Source organism: Strix uralensis, chromosome 1 (genome assembly GCF_047716275.1).
Source record: "Strix uralensis isolate ZFMK-TIS-50842 chromosome 1, bStrUra1, whole genome shotgun sequence".
NCBI classification, from domain to species: Eukaryota; Metazoa; Chordata; class Aves; order Strigiformes; family Strigidae; genus Strix; species Strix uralensis.
The window spans coordinates 70817852-70839494 of NC_133972.1; the positions used below are offsets into that span (position 1 = coordinate 70817852).

The 21643-nt window shown below is 36.5% G+C and overlaps 1 protein-coding gene across 2 annotated transcripts in view; it reads right to left on the minus strand.

The window, feature by feature from the left end:
* The window catches only part of CTDP1 (CTD phosphatase subunit 1), a 116438-nt gene that overhangs the window by 39933 nt on the left and 54862 nt on the right, over positions 1-21643 (minus strand). For both annotated transcript variants that reach the window (XM_074870475.1, XM_074870463.1), the window contains one exon: positions 635-822. In XM_074870475.1, the coding sequence (XP_074726576.1) occupies positions 635-822 (188 nt within the window). The remainder of the gene's footprint in view (positions 1-634; positions 823-21643) is intronic.

The window sequence follows — 21643 nt, forward strand, 5'->3', positions numbered from 1 at the left end:
ATCTTCATCTTATATTGTTCTCTATATATTGTTAGGTTTAAAAACCGTTAAGGGACTGCAGATTGAAAACAATCCTTACCATATTTAAAGTAAGCACTTATTTTATCAATTTCTAATTTACCAGCAAATCTGTTGATAGTTGTCATTCAACAGTCAATGCTGGGACACTAAAATAAAATTTGCAGAAGAGACTAGCAAGTCTAAATTTCTTTCTAAGGAGAAAACCATCTCAACCTCATTTTTATGAATGTCCCATATAAGTGTATCTCAAAAATTCAGGATAAAAAAAATAGCTTTCCGAAACCATGCTTTATTTTACTTAAAGTAACACTGCAGATGACATCCTGTATCTGATTCAGGATCAAGACTACTTAAAAATAAGTGCAGTTCAGTGGTCTTCAGCTGTTCAAAACAGGCACTATCCTGGTTCTCAACAGATATTTACTATGACCATTTCCTTAAATCAATCCCAAAACGTTGCAGAGGTAATCATGACAGTTTCACAGTTACAAAAAGTTACCCACATACAGATGTTAATAACAACAAAGACTGCATTGTCAAAAAGCATGCTTAATAGCACACAAACACAATGAAACATCATTAACGCTTCTTTTTACATTTGAAAAACTCATACCTCGGTACACTGCCTGTTAAGCTTCTTTCACTTGATGATGATGATGACGACGATGATGATCCAGGTCTCTGATCTGTTTTCATTCCTAGAGTCTCTGTTGCACTAATCTGAGGTTTTTCACCTTCCTCTTCTGGCTTTTTTTTTTCACTATCACTTTCATCACTGCCTTCTCCTAAGATGTCATCCACCTGTCAAAGAGTGGAGAGTCAGTGTATCCTCTAACAGACTATTTTATACCAATTTTTCATAATTATTGGATTGCTCTTAAATAATCATTAAGAATATGCTTCAACTTTCCTTGACCTTCTCTGTGAAAATTCAAATTAAACCCCAACGTCTTCAACACAGTTTCACTAACAGCTCTATTTCTATTCAAATGAAATATATTTAGTCTATGTTTAACTTAAGATATACATACTCACATACATGATAGTCACATTTGAAGGTGTTTGCATTTTATTATAACATGAACAGCTGTAAACAAGAAACTGTATTATGAAAAAAGTGCTGTCTTATGAAATTAAAGGGACAGATGTTCTATACTATTGTAACATAGTAACATATTTTATACTATACATATTTTATACTATTATAACATATAAAAGCATTTGGGAAAGGCATATTAAAATCTCTAGCTAATGAGTATTCTTATATTTACAGGTGTTCCTTGATAGATATATAACTTTAAAGAAGTGTATAACACTGTATGAATGGAACAGAACATACAGAACCCTATTCTAACCAGGCTGTTTGTGCTAATATAGGCAAATCTATAAAATGTTTGCATATTTCATTAAATAATTGTTTGGCCTTTGCTTCTGAAAAGTCAGCATGGGATTTGATGCTCCTCTAAAAACACGCTAATTTGCTCTGACAGGTCTGGAACTACTGAAACCACCATTAAAAGCAAATCATACTCATGAGCTACTCTGCCGAGCTTCAAAAGGTTATATTCTCTTTGAGTTGGCATTCAACCTTCAGAAAGAGTCAAAAACATGAAAAAACATCGGTGAAGATCCCACAGTCTCTATTTTTGTAAATGACAGAGGGCATGGAAAGAAACCATGTGTGAGTTTCTCTACTGAGATTTAAGAATGTTTCCTAAAAGCAGCTTATCTCAGCATAAGTTAAAATATGCTTCACAACTACTATTTGTTCTCACTAATGCCACATGTGCTTTATCAAGAAGAAAAACTCTGTTGATGAACATGGATCAAAAGACTGCTTATCTACTGCTTTTACACTGAGAATCCCAAAAACTAGAAGAAAGCTGTGAGAAAGTCACTTATATCTGGTCCTTTATAAATACACCTCTAATTTCATTGTTTACCTTGATATCCATGGAAGGAAAGTCAAAGTTGCCCTCTGTTTATCAAACTAAACACAAAAGATCTACACCTTGCCAGTACTCTACTGGAAATATGGTAGAAGTAAATGAAATACCTTTTCAGAAAAAGGGAACTCAAGGGAGAGCTTGCAAGCAATGAAGGAGAGGAAATAGAAAATAAGAAGTTATGGAATGGGTCTTTAACTGTTACCATTCTTTTTCTGATGTCCTAACAGAGAGAAAAGGTGTATGACCCAGGATGATGAAGGTGTTCCATAGGGCAACTTCACCAAGCACATAGGTGACTCCCATCATATTCCTGTTGACTTCAGAAAGATGGAGTATGTGGCATTCATCTTCAGCCCTCTGCTAAACAGATGGATTTGGGGGATTTATTATCTTTCTACAAGCCTCTCTCAGTGATTCCTGTTTGAGGGTAGTAGAAAATAATTTTTCTTCCTTATCCTGTGCTACTTTCCACTGAGGATTCTGTCAATCTATATTGTTGCAAAAGAGAAATGGTGTAGAAGGAATAATAATAATGAAAAAAAAAGCTAAGTAGTACTTGAAAACATCCTAAAATAATAATTTTGAGGTCACTTGCCAGCATAAGGATAGCAAGGATATTTTGTTACAAAGTATACTTGTGAAAAACAATTTCTTTAAATATGTAATTGTTTCAGAGTTCTACAACTCAAGCTTTAAAACGATTTAAAAATCCAGGCTATACTATCCTTGGATGGAATGACTTCTATACAAAATGAAAAGTAACTTGCAAGCTTCTTAGATCTACAATTTAGGCTGTTTTTCCACTAGCCCTTGTCTTGGTACATTTCACTAGTTGAAACATTGCTGTCTAGTGCCCAGCTCTTTCACTGTGAAAGCTGTAAAGAAACCGTAATGAAATAAGAACCACATACCAGCTTAGTGCATCTGAACACAGATGACAGTTCCAGGTAGAAACTGTAGGAACTGCTGTGTCAAATCAAATTACATTAGTCCAAAAACTGCTTTTCCCATGACCAGAATTTGTTATGTGCGTGGAAAATAAGAATCACTGAATGCAATCCAGGGTCAGGGAGACTGAAAAGATGGCTAGAGATACACCAACAGTGAACCTGGTAATAGTGCGGCAAACACATCGGTTAGGGATTTTTCAGTGTGTACGGAATACACAGAAAGTCTCAGGTGTTTAAGTATTACAGTTTGGGATGGAATGGCAGGAACACCATGCCTGTAGAGCTTTGTTGGAAGATGCTCACCATAGCCAACATGGCTAGCAACTGACAGTCAAACGGCAGCACAGATCTACAGCTCCAACAACTCATTTCCAGCAAGTCTTACATTTCAGATTACATTCCTTCATTCCAAAAGCAATGCTTTTCCAGAAAGTTGTATGTTTAAAACTACATTCTCACTACAAAATATGTTAAGGTTTTCAAAGGACAAAGTTAGGTTGATATACATTCAGTGTTACAGATGTGTCTCAAACTGAACTTTTACAGTCTTTTAAAACCTACTTTGTGTTAACAGTGTTCACAGAGTAGCTGTCTAGTTATCGCCATGTCTTTTTTATTTCATTCTGCACAAAGATGACATTATTATTTTGAAGTGTGGAATGCCATTTAATATTAGAATTACTAAGTTAGTTGTGCACACACGTGACCCATTTCTGTGGAAGGGCATTTAAAATGCACATATAAATCATAGAAATATGGCAAATTTTGAAAATCATTGCATTTGAAAACAATTAATGTGGGATTGTGCTTACAAACCACTTTAACTAGAAAGGCACTCAAAATACAGATTCCTGCCTAACCATTGACTAAATTGCACGCTGTGCTAAAAATTTAAAGATTACCTTCCAGAAGTCTCAAAAGAAATGGAAAACACCCCTATGTTTTCATTGAGGCAGTGAGACTTAAGCACTTCACTTGAACAAATTAACAGATAAAAAAAGCGTATTGATATTTAAGCACCTATCTATCTAGACACATCACTAGCTTAAAATAAAAAAAAGCTTAAAGAACAGAGAAAACTTTCGATCTGGTTCAGACTAAGACAGATACTGATGTACCAACTACAACTTCTGCTTATAACATTTTATATGATGAATATAAATCGAACACGTAACACTTCAGAAGAAAATGCCAGCTAACACCAAATCTTCCTGATAAGATACAGTGGGGGGATGTTTACTGCTTAAACACTACCATAGCAGCTATCTTTGAAATACTTAAAGACTTTTATAGCACAGCAAGAATGATTAACATTGAAAAAGAAAAATGATTCATCCCTTGAAGATGGCAAATTGTTCCATTTAGCAAGAGAATGAAGAGTCTGACAATTCTTTTAAAGACCAGATTATAAAAGCCAGAAAAAGACCTCAGCTAACAATTTTATTTCTCATTTAGGAGGAACACAGCAAACATTTACGCAAACGAAGTATACAGACCAAAGAGCAATGAGATTTTCAGCCTCATACTCTCTTATTATGAGCTGTAAAGTACCTAAAGCTTTGTTAAAAAGAAAGCCAGAACCTTCAGTAGTATTAACAAACCAGGTCAGCTGGGAAACGTTCTCACTCCAGAATTTGAGTTTACACATTCAAAATGAACCAAGACAGAGAAAACACCAAAACAGAAATTGCCATGAGCAACCTCAGCTTGTTAGAAAGAAATTTGCAGGCAACATTTTGGGCCAGCGTTATGCATGTCACAGACTGTGGTGGTGCAATTCCCCCAGCCTCCTGGGCCACATACCAACCTGGAGAGGTAAGTACTGCTAATGGCAGTAAACAGAGCCTTAAGGTGCTCCTTTGACTAGCCTGGCTCTGCCCTCCCTATCACTTGGGAAGGGTTGTAACAGCCTATCACCTCCTAACAGCCCTGTACACTTGTACCTGGAATGTGGTCAAGGGAGAACCAATAATAGAATTGCTCACCCATCAAGTTCTTGGGTGGAAGACAGGAGAACACTTCATTGTCCGAACTAGGCCGGATTGATAAGTATCTGACTAAAGTCAATTATCTTGGTCGCTATAAACAGTGGCCCCAAGTGAGACCCTTTGAGCTCTCCTGGACCATTGGGCCTGTGACCAGCATGTCCCCTGGGTTGGGACGTCTCTCAGGGTATCAACTGTGAGGTACCATCCACTGATAGAGCCAACAGAAGGCCAGGGTGAAGTTGACCAGCTTGAGTCTCAATTAATGCCCATTGAAGAATGCCAATGCACTGTGAGTATTTACTCTAAACTCAAGAAGAGGGAAATTTTAACTTTGAGCTGGCTTCTCTTTCACCCGCTCTCTCTGCTTACCAGTGTGTTTGGGTATACACAGTTATTTTCATGAGTGTGGGGACATACATATTTTACTGGATCTAAATACTTTTGTCTGTCTGTAAGTTTTATATTTGTGAATGCACATGTATATATGTATAGATTTAAGGTACTATATAGTCAGTTAGTATGAATCTTGTCATCTTCAAATCTGTAGTTAAGTCGCTATTGTAATCATAACATTTTACTGAATTATTTTGTAAATCTTTAAATTGGTTAATGATTAAGTGCTGCTAGTCATTAATAAATCTTGATTTGCTGCTAAATCATTACCGTGTTAATATTTTCATCTGCGAGAGAGACCTATCATGATGCTTTACATTTTTTGGAAGAAGTAATTATATATGCAGTGATGTAAACTACTTTTTTTTTTTAAAAAGGAGCTGTGAATAAACTTTAATTCTTGTTTTTAAAGTAGCAAGTATTTAAAAATTCAAGTTTTAATACAACTGAGAAATTAACTACAGCAACAGAACAACACACGTAACTACTTAAATGATCTCTCCTAAGAGTGGCAGAATGCTCTGAATCAATTCTTTACTGGAATTACAGAAAATTCTACAAAAAGAATATGTTTGATGGACAGCTGTACATTTCATGCTTGCATTTTGCATGGAAGATACACACTTCTCCCCACCCTCCATCAGTCTTTCCCAAAAGACCAATTATACTTTTGCTCCAACTGATTGTTTAAGTTAAGGGAAAACCAGAAGAAAAGTATTTACAAAGTTCTTCAGGTTTGTTTCTACTGCCACAAAAAAGACTGTTTATTGTTAGCAATGGTAACAATTGAACTGGTATTGATATAAGCACAGATAAAAACCAACCGCATTTCAGCATAAAGCCTCTGTCTCCTAAGCATGTATTTGAGATTGTGTTGAATACATTGCATTTTAGGAAGAACTTGCAGTTACTAATATAATCTGACACATGAACATGCCAAAAGGTTTCAACACGTACCTTATACTCATGGCATATAAATTCATAAAAATAACTCTGATGTGAAAATAAGATGTCCAAGTACATCAGTAACTACAGGTAAAACGTGGTAATACCTCAATATACTCTTTACAAATACTTTAAAATGCTGCCACGTTTGGTGCCAGGGACCGTGATGCCCTCTTAGTAGTTATTAAACATAAAAGGTAGCAGACCACCAATTCTATCCAATTAGTGGGTAAACTGATGTTCTGCAAACAAATACCAGACCAAAAAAGGCGAATAGATGCTTCACATGTCAACTCAAATTTCACTAGCTTGACCTGCACTGCATTTCTTTCAGTGTTCTTTCAATTAGCTCAGTAAGTCTTGACTCTCAGTGTTTCTGGTCAGGATGACATACCTACATCGCAAACACAATCAATATCTTTTTCTTTTAGTATATATCTCAAACTGTATGTGTACAATTACTTGAAATATAATAGGCTCGTAGTCTTGAAAAAATTAATTATGAAATGCACACCACAACTTTATTGAATATACTTAAATACATTGCTGACATCCTGAAATCCCAGTGTGCTCAAAACTGTTCCTAAGAACCAAAACAGTTCAGTGTTTGGGGCTGGTTTTGCTCGACATTTTCTCTTTTTACCAAAACATATTTTGGGACTGATCTCCTACATACTTGCATGACTTACGAAAGATTCATTATTTGTTATTAAAAAAGAAAAAGTAAAAAGCTAATGTTTTGGTCTTACAGGTTACTTGTAAACTACAGGACACAAACTGTTCAATACTGCATGTACTTTATGCACATTTACTTGATAATTTTTAAACAGGCAGAGAACATGAAAGACAGTGCTTTTTAATTCTATCCTTAATTACTTTTACAGTATCTTCAGCCACATCTGGATTAGAAAGCTGTCCCTGAAACATGGGCACCTTTCAAATGCTGCTAACATTCCAATTGCTTTTCAGTGCATTAGCAATACTGTCAAAAGACGCTCTTCCATGGCATTCGCTGTTTCTCCAGCAGAAGCAGCGGGCATGGCGTTTGTGGAATATGAAAAGTTTACCTAGAGGACAGAGAGCTTGCTTTTATAAGCATCCATAATACTTCATTTGAGCCTATCTATAATCTTCACCCCTGCCTCCACTTCCAACATTCCCTTCTGCTTTGTCCCAAACCACTATTTTTAGTGCATCAGCAGAGTTTTTACATATCATTTAAATGATATGTTAAGAGAAATCAGCAGACTATTCCAGGTACTTTATCACAGCAGTAAAATGAGAAGCCAAAGAAACAGTAGATGGGAAAAGGGACATTAAAGACTACAAATCAAAAAGTACTTCTGAGCCTGTGAAATCAACAGTGAATGATGGTATTAAATTGCAAATCAAATCAGAGTGGTGGCTCCATTTTCCTGGAGTTGTGCACTGAACTTTCTAACCTTCCAGCACAGAGGTATGAAAACAAAACTGTTCTGCCATTGGCAAAACATATGGACATAATATTGTAAAAAGTTTACTAACTCCACATTATTAAGTAGTTCGCAAGAATTAATACAGTACTGATAATTCTAAACAAGGTGCAGTTATCTTTCCACAACTCAGCTTACAAGAGGTCACCCAACCAACAGTGCTCTACCAGAGTGCTGCAGCCCTGGAAGATATGATGCAAGCTGAAGGGTATATGCAATTTGGAAGCAATGCTTCGAACATGCAAACAAGCCATATGCTGTCCCACAGCAGTGTGGGTCACTGAGGCTATGGCAAAGTATCACAGTCAAAGAAGATAAGAATGAGAACTCTTTTTAAAAGAATTTATGTTCCTCAAAATATTCAAGCAAGGCTGCCTAGTTGCCGATAATGACATGGGATACAGTTGACTGACAAATTATTATTACAGCATATTCACAAACACTTGTCCTCTCCTCAAGCTCCTCAAATCATACACTAGGCACTTGGTAAAGCAAGGAAAGGTTTATCAAGAGCAGAGCAGGAGAAATGAAATTTGTGCAACTGACTTGGAAAGTTTAACTCCTTGACACACAAAAAAAGCACTTTTGCAAGGAAGAGTGAGTGGCCATGACGGGATTGATAGAGTACCTTCATGAGCACAAGGCAGAAAGTCAAGCACAGGGTCATTTAACTTTTGCAGGCAGCCATCTTTAATTTCAAATCCTCCTTGGTTCTATGCTAAGCAGCATAATACAGATTTTACCCATATGTAAAATTTAAGCAAGATCAGCTGTTAGTTAAGCAACTTTATGTGTCAAAGTTTCTACGATAGCTGCCTATTTGAATGTTGTCTTCTACCAAATACAGCATCAATGTAGTTTTTACACATATTTTAAAAGGAAAGTGATTTGTGTGACACTGTATCTGTGATCAAAGTTCAGCATATACCTATAAAACCTTTCTAATTTCTAGTGAAGCCAAATAGCAAAAAAGCAGTATCAAAGTGTAAAGAAAACAGTTGTAAAGACAGAGTTCCACTGAAATTCCAAAAGCAAACCTTTTGTAGAAAGAGGAAAAAAAACACCTGAAGCAAATTTATCTTAATGATTGCAGACAACCAGTTATTCACACTATGAAAGAATTCAAAGGAGAATCTGTTTTTAATTGTTTAAAATGGTTTTATGACAAGCTTTCAGAATATCCAATTAGTTTCAAAATAAGAGAACTTATTTTTCTTCATAATTTTGACCATCTACTGTATTTAATTATTCTTGGGTTTTATTCTTATATTCATAAGCATACTTTTTTGTTTCTCTCCACCCTTCAGCAAAAGGACACAGCCCCCCCCCCCAATGAGCAGTTTCTTCATTAGGAATTAAGGAATCATTAAAAATTTTTACTGTGTTTTTTTTATACAACAGTATTAAAGAACTAATCAAAGACATTACTGCTTTGTTCCTCAGTAGCAGAAGTCCGAGAATAAGAGATCTTCATTCTCAAAATGTATTATTTAAAATACAACTTGCTTTCTAAATACCTTATGGTATATTTTTGAGTGGGAGGTGATTGCCTTTTTCCTCTGTGAAGGGACAGTATCCATGGACAGCTTTTTTTAGTTTAGGCAGTAAACAGATTTCTGAGTTGGATTCAAAGTCAGTCGAGAGAAAAACCAAACCTGAAATGTGTGCTTCCTGGCACTTGTGGTCTGGAATTCTGCTCATTTACTGTTATCGAATTGCACATAGAAATATTAGCACCCTCCGGTAAAGACCTACCAGTTTCAGGATGAAAAGCAATTATGTGAGAAGAAAAAGCTTTAAGCCTTGGCCCTACATTGAGCACAGCTACCATGCTCAAATCTGAAAAACAGCAATTTAAAAACACCATGAGGAAGTTACTTACAGGAGCTCCCCCTGACAGTCCCTGGGGGCTGCACCGGGACCCTGCTGGGGAATGAGCAGTGGCAAGGGCAGTCCCGATAGCTGTAGTTCACAACACTGCTGCACAGCACTGGCTATAAAGCCTGCACACATTTTAATTGCAGCCCTGGGCAATATAAGGGGCTCCTAAAAGGCAGATACTGCAGGGAAGAAAACTAAACGAACCAAACAGCTTGCCTGTATTAATTTGACCACTTAACTTTTGCAAATGAAAAGGTAACTGTGACTACAATTGTACCATTCACTACATTTGGGAATTAGTACTGCAGTTAATACTTACACTAGAAATGAAATAAAATGTCACGTAGAGATTACATATTGATATTGTTATTAAAATGCAACACTAATAACAATCCTGTATCCTTGTTTATGGTTCAGTGAGACTGTTAATCCATCAAAGAATGCCGTTTAGAAGTTCTGAATATCTTTGAATTTCCCATTTGGAAAGCAATGTCTAGATTTGAGTAGAAACTTTGTAAACACGCTTGAGATCTTTAGGACAAATAAATACTTGAAACTGCTAAAGGAGACATGAGGTCAAGTCTTTCCTTGGTAATTAGGGTGGCTCAAGTGCCGACTTAAGGATTCCAGGCAGCCCCTCTAAAACAAATATTATTATTAGTATAATGAAAATTACCTCTTTCAATTAAATTAGTAACACTTCATGATGTTGGAAAGAGAAAAAAAGCCCATTTCTATCCACTAATTACTGAAATATAAATTCACATGGACTAAAAGTTACCAATTGTAAAATTCACAATTATTTTTTAATTCAAAGTCTCTAAAGAGAAAATGTCTCAAGGGAGATAATATGATGATTTCTGCAGAGCCTTCCTAAGTCAGTGACATTGCTGCAGCCTGGAAGCTATGGTTTCATCTGATTATGAAGCCATCCATACCTCTAATCTTCCTTTCCCTTATTCTGTTTTCAAAATAAATCCTCTGCCAAAAGTTTGTTAAATAGTAATAGGCCTGTAAATCTACACTGCTTTTTTTTTTTCATAGATGTTGAATTCTGAGAATAAAAATTACAACAGCACCTATGGCCAGAATACAGCTGTTCACCTATCCAGAAGGATAGACTTGATGGGAATCACTGAAAAACAAGAACAGCATTTCAAGTCTGCATAATATTACCAAGCATCAAGCAGAAACATGAGTGAGTACACCTTCAACAAACAGGTGGTAGGTTTAAATTTAACTACAGGGTTTCCTGGTCTTGCAAGACGAGCAGAAGCAAGAAGGAAGGAGGACTGCCACTTTCAGTATCCTTCTACTAGATTGGTCTATGTGCAACAAAACTTACCTCATGGCTCAATAAGCAACATCATAAGCAACATCTCAGTGACAGCAACAGCTTAATTACCTCTGACTACCTTTTTAAGCTGGGTTATTGCTCAGCTACACCAGTTCCCTGTCCCACTTCATTTTACATTTACATGACACAACAGTACACGACAGCAGCAACAAACCACTGGGAATAGACTTTGAATAAGCATCTCTACTAAATGTGTAGCCACAGCTTGAATTGTGGAAGTCTGCAACAGGAAACAGACTGATGACTTGAAAAAGTTATGTTAAAAGTATTATCATATGCTCTTTCATGGCCAGTATAGAATTTCATAAACCAATGAACTGAACTATCCTCTACTATTGTGGCTTACTTTCACTAGCAGCAGATTTTCTTAGGGATAGTAAAACCTGTGTCACCGGGCAATCTTTCAAGTTTTTACATACCTGCAAATCTTAAAAAGCAAAAGGAAAAATCTGCAATGGAACAGAAACTCGAGCTGCATGCTCAAGTTTAAGTGCCACACTTCACTAAATGTCCTGATTTCACCTCAGGCAAACCTTCATCTTAAAGGAATGAACTAGTGAGTGAATCCACAGATAATGGTCTGTTGTACTCAAATTCTGCTACACTCTTTTTGTAGAGATAAGCACTATCTAAATATCTAGAGACTGGAAAACCTAGAGAGTCTGCTGATGCTATACAAATAGAATACTAATGCACACAACTTGGAGGGAAAAGAAAGGAGCAAGGAGAAAATTCTTATACAAATGGACCTTCAATGATCTTTAATCCATAGAAGTTATCTTTCAGATGTGCAAAATGAACAAAGACTAACAGCAATGTAATCTTTTCCTAGCCAACAAAAAGGCCTGGTAAAGACCAGAAGTATCCATACCTGTTAAACAAAGAAGGTAACACAGGTGGACACTTCACTGGCTGATTTCAGCCTGCTGCAAACATGTATCAGTATAGGTCCCAGCTTGTACACCTTTACAGCAATAGGTAAAAAGTTTTAACAGTTTACTGTAGTACTGCTCACCCTTCTTTTAAAATATGACAGTACCATGATACTTCTTGTACTCAAAGCCATCCTTTCTACTTTAAAGAAAGCATATTTTGCTGATATGCAGCAAGAAGCAGCTTCATTTTACTGTTTTGCAACTGTCTCCTAAGAACTGTCAGTCTGGCTATTAGTTTTGCCAGAAGTAGTCATAACTTCTTATTCCCAGAGATTTAGCAAGAGGCATGCACAAACAGTCTAGTGATCAAGATTTTTTTTAACATAATTTAATCAAATTTGCTAATGAAAGAACACTTGCAAAAGGTGTTTAAATACTATCACAAAATACCACTGACATTAAGTTAGAAATCTTGATGTACTATTAAAATGACACATGGCAATTTGAGAGGGCATAGTGCCTAAGGTCTGAGTGATCTTTTCTGACACATTTCACTGCTAAGGGGACACATCTGTAGCAAGAAGCTAATGAATTGCTGAGGGCAGCACAATATCCGTACATTAGTATCAAGGGACTGTACAATTTCTAAGATCCTAATCTGGTTTTATATTATTTGTGTTATAGAAAAAGAATGGAAATTTGGGTACAAATCACTTGGCATAAAAAAATATTTAGTCTACTTGTATTGCTTCCAGTCATCCCCTTCAGAGCAAGTTTTCTTTGGACAAAAGCTTCATTTTACAACAATTTTTTGATCAAAATACGTTCAAGTGCCCTCTTGACAGCATCTGCTCTTGTGAAGTTCCACTTGAAAACACAAAACAAAAAATGAAACAACACATCTATTATGGTGTTTACCTTCAGGAGCATTTTGTAGAGGATAGCATCTTGATTGCCCAAACCTAAAAAGCCCTGGGATTCCCAGATAACAGAGACTAGGATGAAGTGTAATCTACTGCTAAAACTCACTCTCACTCTGGCCCAGTTCATATCACATTTCTTGACACAGAGAGGCAGCTTTGAACAGGTGTGGGCAGGTTTCCTCCATTAATCCAGCTTCCTGACCAATTGATTTGAAAAAGAGAATGGGACAGGTGTCTCTAGATACTCACTCTTTTATCTGGCAACATCTGCTGAACTGGTGCAAAAGGTTTAAATTTTTTTTTTTTTAATATGAAAATTGATACAGGTTTTTGCAGCCTGCACTCCTAAACAGAAAATCTCAGCTTTTATGAAAAAAGAACCAGGATATTAGTCTACATATTCTCTTTCAAGCCATCCCCAAAGGCAGTTAATTCTATAACCAACCTGTAAGTACACTTAGCACATTTTCCTTGAAAACTTCTGAGAAGCATTTAGGGCTTAACCCATTTGGTTATTCCATTAAAATAAGAAATCCAAGAGTGGGAGGGAGCTTGATTTGAACTAATTTCCAATCACTTCAACCTGAATTACAGATTACTTAAGAGTACATTTAAGGCTCTAATGTGCTTCAGCTCAGAGACAAACACCAAACTTCTGAAATGCTGCAACCAAAAACGCAGTCTGTTATTGAACAGTGTCATGATCAGAAGATATTGCCTTTGTACAACAACAGTCACAATTATGGACTTTACTCCAATAGATACGAGAACCCAAATAATCCTCACCCTAAAAAGAAGATATATACAAGTATAAACAAAGAGTTTCTGGTATACACAATATGCATACAAAAACCCATATATTTTTTCATCTCAACTGCTTCAAAGCTTTCTCACAATGAATCCTTGTTACCAGATATTTTAACAACTCTATTAGCACAATGTCAAGTTTTATCATCCCAAGGTTTACTGAAAGCATCTTTCACTTAGAGACACTGAATAAATATTCATCAGTACATACATATTTCAGAGAAAGGGTTTTTTCCATTTCAAAGGTTGAACTCCTGAACTTCTTGTTCAGCATCATATAAAGCTGTTCAGAAGTCACAGTCTAGTAAGTGAAATTTAAAATACTAAGGTGAGAACAAAAGGCAGACAAAAAGTGCATTAATTTATCTGCAAGTGCAGGCTTTCTGCAGGTATCACAACTGCAAAGGAACTTAAAAGTACCACTGTGTAGAGCAATTGGAACACAGTAGTGCTTACTAGCTCAAACCCACTGCTATATAAACATAGATATGCTGTGTTCAGTATAGATTTATTCACACATACTATGCACAAGCTAGCAAACCCACCGTGATCCAAGCTAGCTATAAGCAGAGCCAGCTTGGATCTGCCACGACTTACTAATTTTAACCTAAGTTTAGCATTAGCATTACCAGATATCAGTTGGCTTCATGAAGCATTGCTTGTCAATGAACTTCCCTCTTCAATAAGCCTGATTTGCTTGGTGTCATTATCAGAAAAGCCAAGAGACTCAATGTGCTCAAGCTAACAAAGCCACCTCAAATAATGAGCATTGGAGAAACTATTTCTGAATTGGCTTTACTAGAAGCTTAAAAGATGACAGTGAAGATAGGTCAGTTTTGAAACAGTTTCTGCTGAATTGGGCAATGGGACTGCAAACAGACTCCACAATCAAACATGCAGCTTTAAGTGAAGCAGTGAAGAAATATGAGCACTGTATATGTGGAAGTGTCCTGCATAGCTAGCCCACTCAGTAGACAGAATTAGGCATAGAATAAGTTAAGGGAAAAAATAAAAATAATCCAAAACACAGTGAAAGATAAGCCCAGTAGCTGAAGAGTGGCTAGTTAGTACAACAAGCTCAATATTAAGGTGATGAATACTACACAGGTTCTGATATGACATCTGTGTCGTGGTATGCCAGCTATATCCAGTCCTCAATACTTCTGTGATGAAGCAAGTTTGATGTTAGAGCACTAAAATATCTGAGATAGGCAGCTGTCTGTGTTCATCTCAGAGAAAGCAGTATCATCATATTTGCTATGAGGAGTGACAGAATATTGTCTACAGCTGACTGTGACCCCTGGCAAAGAGAAAGTGCAAGCTCATATACAAAACTTGAAACAATATAGAGTAACAATGACGTTATCTCAAAATCCAAAATTAATACCATTACTGTAGACATGGAAAAGTTATAGCAGCATGGCCATTCAGGTAATTATTCATTTTGTGACTGCACTGCAGCAGAGAAATTTTACATCAGTAGGGGGCTCTAGTTCTGCAGCTTTTCATAATCTCAGTTGTACAAGGAATGGAAATACTCTTAGTGATGCTGACACAGGAGCTAGAACACTTGCAGCTGCAGGACTATCACACAGAGGCAGAGCTGAGTGGCTATATTCAGTGCTCTCTGTAGCTGGCACCTGACAAGAATGAAGACTACCAAAGCAAAGGAAAGGTATTTTATCTCAAAGATGTCTTAGAAGTGAGCAATTGCAATTATTCATAATTTAAATTTAAAAATAAGTCATCTTATGATAACCGATCAAGAACAGCTGATTAAAGAGTAATGGTACAAACTGTCATTCAATGCTGCATTTAAAAATAACCTGGCCTTTATACCACCAAAATGGACTTGCATTTTTATAACGCCAGAATTTCAAACATAAGTCTGCTAGCAGACTAGCATTATGCAAGTGTTTGTAAAGATTCTCCATAGCACTTAATATATATTATGCTATATAGCATAGCTATATTTATTCTTATGTTGAAATACAATTATCAGGGCATCCTGATAAAGCAAAAAAAAAAAATAGTTATTGAAGAAACAGTTCAGACTTAGACCAGGACTTGAGCAGACACTTTTAGATATCACTCATGGAGAATATCAACTCAAATTTAAATCTAAAACCATGTTAGATTCACGATGAGGCTCGATCAGGCCCAATATGCAGCTGCTCAGAATTACATTAGGGATCAGCTTGCAAATTGTTTAGCATGGCTCAGACAACTCATTTTTAACTGTGGCCAATTAGTGTTGACAGCCTAGCTGCATTTGATTTAGCATATGGAGACAGACATGTATGTTAAAATGAGATTATTGAACTCTATTTGAAGAAGTTTTGCCCCATTTTCAGTGAGCAGGCAAACAGCTTGCTTACAGCTTCTCTTTACTAAGGCTATGAAGAGAAGGCTGCAAGTACATAATGTACTATCAGTATTGGTAGAAAAAACAAACAATGTATGGAAAAGCCTTCTTCCCTATAGAATTCTCTTTTTTTAAAATCTCATATGTACATTCTAGAGATGGAAGCTTTATAGACCTACTTTGCATTTCATAAGAAATAACATTAGAATAATGCATTTGCTGTATAACCAGGCATACTTTAAAGCCAAAGTTTTTCGTATCTGCAGAAACAAACACACAGAGCTTAGATTTAATCTTATTTGCATAATAATTTTTAACCTATGCTTAGCAGAATGATAGCAACATGTAAAAAGAAGCTACTTTTCTAAAAGTCCAAGATTACTTACAATGAAACAATTTTGAAAACATCTGTGGAAGAATGACAGAGGATCCGAATCAACTGTTGATTGCATCAGAATCATATGAAGAATATGTAAGATGGCAGAAGCATCTTTGTTGACAAGTAAATCAAATCAATCTTCAATGGATTGTCAATAGAATAAACAGAGAAGTCCCAGACAGAACTCAGGAAGTCAATGTTATTACTATAAATTTTATCAGATTCCTCAAAAAGAGGTCAGCTCTGAAGTAAGAACAGCCACTTCTTTAGCTGATGTCCATTTGGTGCAGCCCATTAATAATAGCTATCGTAGCACAACCATTTGTACTTATCTTATAACTAGCTGTTAAAATACCTGGCATAATAAAAGTGAGTCAGTCTCAATCATACTTTTTCTTTTATTTTCTCCTAACAATAGCCTGACCAGCCAAGAATTTGACTGATCATGTTCATTTTGCACAAGACACTATATAATAATCTCACCTTTTAATTAACAACTTGTTATGAGTGCCATGAAATTAATCCGTATATATAGGGATAGTTTCCATTTTCATCTACAAAATGCAGATATTTATACCATGTACCATCTGAATACCAAAAGGTTCCAATGTTTCCCATATTCCCTCATGGCATAGAAATTAATGAAAATAAATCTAAAATGAAAATAAGATGTCCAAGTACACCAGAAACTGTGCTTAAATAATGTTTTCTAAGCAACCTGTGTAGAAGAACAGAAGCAGTCCAAAACTGATTGCCTACTTGAGATAATATCAAATTACCAAAATAGGAAAAGGATTTTTATCTAATCAGTTGTCTACTTGTAAAATGTGATATTACATAAAAAGCCTCCTTCCAAACAAGAAAGCTGCTAGGGCAAGCTCAGACCATGATGCCCTCTTAATAAACAAAAACTAGCAGATAACCAGTAAAGCAGTTTATACACTGATGGTCTGCAGATAAGTATCAGATAAAAAAAGGAAAATATGTTTCACATGTCGATAATCCATTCCAATCTCACTAGCTTTATCTACACTGCATTTCTTTTAGTGTTCTTTCAATTAGCTGAATAACAGTCAGAGTGTCAGTGTTCCTGGCCAGGATGAGCTACCTACAACTTAACATGAGCAATATGGGTTTTTTTAAAAAAAATTTTCTGTAATTAAAAATGAATAGAAACACGTTGCTACTTTTTAGAATGGTTTCCATTTTTCAGTGGAAAATGAATTCTTCAAAGCAAAACAAAGAACGGCAGAAGCAGATGACTAATATCTAGCTTCCTTGAAGTGCTCCATCTTTCCTCTCTCCATCCCACTACGCTGATATCTGAATTCTACACTACTGATTCTCATTGCTAAACTATTAAAAGTAGTACTGGACAACTTAGTTTTCTCTATTAATCAGATGAGATATGGGTGAAATAATTGCTTTAGAATGATAATATTTTAATGTTCAATTACTTCTGTGTTATTTAACCATATCAGAGACCTGTGAAAGTCAAAATCTTAAACAGGGGATAGCAGTAAAAATACTTTCCTTGTTTTACAACAGCTTCAAGCTACGTTCATTACAAAACAAAGTAACATTTCTTGGTGCATCAGCCAGCCACCATACCACAGAAAGTGCTCCATGAAGATGAACCAGCACCCTGATTCGCAGCACCACAGCCTCACCGTTTCGCTCCAGAAAACTAACCTCTGAGCAAAGGAAAGCAAGCGACACATTTAGCCTTGCTGGGTTAAGCCATTCCGTAATAAGCACTCCACACTGAAAATGAAAAGCTAATGGGGTTGGCGAATTGGTGTAATTCCAGCTTCCACGCTACCCACTCTTCTGTGTGGGAGAAGCCAGCCAGAGCATGGGGGCCAGAGGGGACATGGGAGCCGGCATGTGAAGGAAGGTGACAAGAGGGTGGTTGGTGAGGAAACAGGCAGCACTGGGAAGCACTGAGGCCCACAATGGACCTAGGCCTGTCAGTCAGTCTCCTTATAGCCACTAGATGTTTTGGCAAATTGTTTTCATACAGCCTCTTACCATCTCATAAGTTTTTGATGAAGAATAGTGCATTTACCTTTAATACTTCTTCATATGGATACTTTCACCAAGGTACCTCAGAAAGTTTTTTTCAAAGTTCAGTTTGAGTGGAAGCAGTCTAATAACTGTAAAGCAGACCTCATAACTTCCAAGGGCCAAGGTACCTGGATGACAATCACTGGCATAGCAGGTGTACACACAGGCTCATTCTTTTAACTTCAAAAAAGGCTACAATTTATAAGAAGAGACTGCTAACCAAATTTAGCATCTGTAGAAATTATCACATGCTACATATTAAGGTGTCACATAAGAAATCTTGTATGAGAAATGTAATTGTGGAAATCCAAAGAACTGTTCACGTGCAATGCAGTGTCCAAGTGAGCCCCAGGCACCTATTATTTTGCACTGGAGACCACATCCTCTGCATTAAATTAGTATTTTTAAACTAATCAAGAGGCTAACCACTTACTGAGATAATAGCTTTCATTAAATTGAAGGAGAAAAACACTGCCTCTTAATTCACTGCATGGTATAGTCACTAACTTAAAATACAAAACAGAAATTAAGGGACAAATCTGCTTAGATGAAAGCAAAATGCAGAGTGACAAAATGGCCTTATGTAAGAGCAGAAGGTTGTAATTTCAGTCTTTATATAAGGCAGATAAATTCCAACTCAGTTAAAAGAAAAAGAATATGCAGAATATGTACCAAATCAACAGAACTATTTTGATACAGAAGTAGTTCATTAGGCAATTCCCACTCAAGAAAAGTCTGTATACTTAAAGGCACTGATGCACAGAACATACCTTTGCAATGTGGTCACTTTGCAGCTGCTAAGTACATATCCAGCCAGATGGTAGGAATCTTTGCAGCTCCACTAACTGAAGTGAGAGACAGGAAAGCTAGAGGTCTGACCAGTGTATGATTCTCTTCCCTTCTCCCAAGTCCCAAACTGAGAGGAATTTACACCAGCAAAATATTTTATCTTAGATAGCAGAGATGATGACAGTTGACAAGATACAGATGCTGCTCTCAAACATCCTGACAAAAACACGGTAATAAACACAAAAGTACAACTAGTAGACTATGTGTGCACAGCTGTTCCAGGACATTAGTAATTCCAGGCCATCTTGGATGAGACGGCACCGCAAAACATCATTAGAAATCTTTCTGCCTTACTGAACTTACTTAAATCTTACCAAAATCTTACTGCCCATACTGGGTATCTGCCTAAGACTGGTCCTGCAAGTGTTGACAGTGACAGATATGAGGACCTACGGCTGTCTGTCTTCTATTGTTACTTCCAGTCTACCATGAATGTGGCAGCAGCTGGGGTGGGGAGAGAGAGATTTATCATACACAAGAATGTCAGCCCAATTATGAAAGGGATACTGATTACAAAAGAAAAAATATTTAAGATTAAAGCTGATTCAATTAAACATTTTCAAATGAAGTTAGCACAATGCACAGGGCTAAAAATCATCTTTTGAGTCTGCAACAGATATCCACAAAGAAAGAATAAATTTTGCAGAAAAGCAGTGTCAAGGTCCATCAGGAAGCAATTAGTATGTAAAAACAAACACAGCTTATTTATAGCACACAGGACACAACTGTTAAGATTAGATCAACTTGACTAGGTAACTGTGCATGATACAAGCCCAGTTGCATAAGGTCCTCTCCAAATATCATTTAGGAATACAAATCCAGAAGAAAACCATACTTAATTAAAAGGAATTAACAATAGTTGAAATGAAATAAAACCAATTTCTAAATCAGCAAGACTAACAGAATTTACTAAATATTGATCACAGGTAATTTTTATTGGCCTTCTTTAAATGTTTAAGAAATTGTATCAGTGCAGAAAGTAATCAGTACACTAGAAGTTCACTGAGTGGTTCTCAGTGGATTCTGAAGAAATATCCTCACAAGGTAATCCATGAGTAACCTCTGGGAAGAACTTCACTTCACCCTGTACTGAGATAATAAATTTTGAATGGACAGACACGTGTATGTCTTCACATGATTTGTATGCCATTATCTTCCTTTGCGCAACTTGCTTTAGCTAATAAATCTTATTTCTGGAAACAAATAGAGTCATTTGAAGCCTGGATTCCACTTTCTGGTTTTTGTCAGTAAACTACAGCAGATCTGCACGACACTGTAGTGACTAGTAGGTCTGCAACTTCCACCTAGTCCAGGGGAAGGACAATGATACAATGCAATCACACCAAAAGCATGCAAGGAACAGTCCTGTACTTTAATGGTAAGCAGGTGAGCCAGTGGATCCCCGCTATAAAGGGGGATGGGAAGAGCTGCAGACAGCCCAGTGCTCTCTCCCTACAGGACAAGCTTCTCTGACAGTTACTTCCCAACACAGTCAATGAAAGGGAAAGTAGATACCTTCCCTGTAAGTGAGATTATTGGTTTTGAGAAAACAGAAGTCATCCTGCAACAGGTATTATGAACAAGAGAGATTTCTAGTTAGCTATCATTGACAACATTTAATTGTTTGGAAATCTCTTTAAACACGGTTTTCAATCCTTGACCTTTGGTGAAACCAGCAACATGCCATGAAGATTACAGCATACTAGATACAATCCAGTATAAACAGCATTTTTATGGAGTAATCTTCTGCAAATTATATATCATATAACCAGTTATTTAGAATTAAAGATTTATCCAGGCCTTTAAAAATGACTACAAACAAGCTAATTTAACTGGCAGTATTTAATTCTGCTTCCCTTTACCATTCCATAGTAGAGACAAATAACAGCAACCAGTTGCAAAGCATCTTCGTCTAGTTAGCACAGAAAAGAAGGGGGGGAAAAATGTTCTCTCAACTGTGAGGCAGCAGCATTAACAAACAGGCTGTATATTTCCCAAGTAGGGATCCATTCCTTATGTACTTACACTGATTTGACAATTGCCCTTTGAATGGCAGTCCTATTACATTGAACACACTTGTTCTTGCACTTTTCTAAAGTTTAAACAGTCCCTCATATCAGAGGGAAAAGAAGCTACTGGATCAGGTCTCCCAGATATTTGGCACAAAAAAAAAAGATACAAAAGGCTAAGTGATCTTAAACTGCAACCCAATAGCTTGGACGCTATTCATTTCCTTTGACTTATTTGGTATCCAGAGTACAACTACAGCTAAAGTGATAAGAGAAGATAAAAATTCATGTAAGATCAAATTTTAGTAGAGATGCCTATCCATGGCAGTTCTTCCTCATGGATTATTGGAACAAATACTGCTTTTTACTAGGAAAAGCAACATACAGATGTTTAAATAGGTTAAGGATGAAAA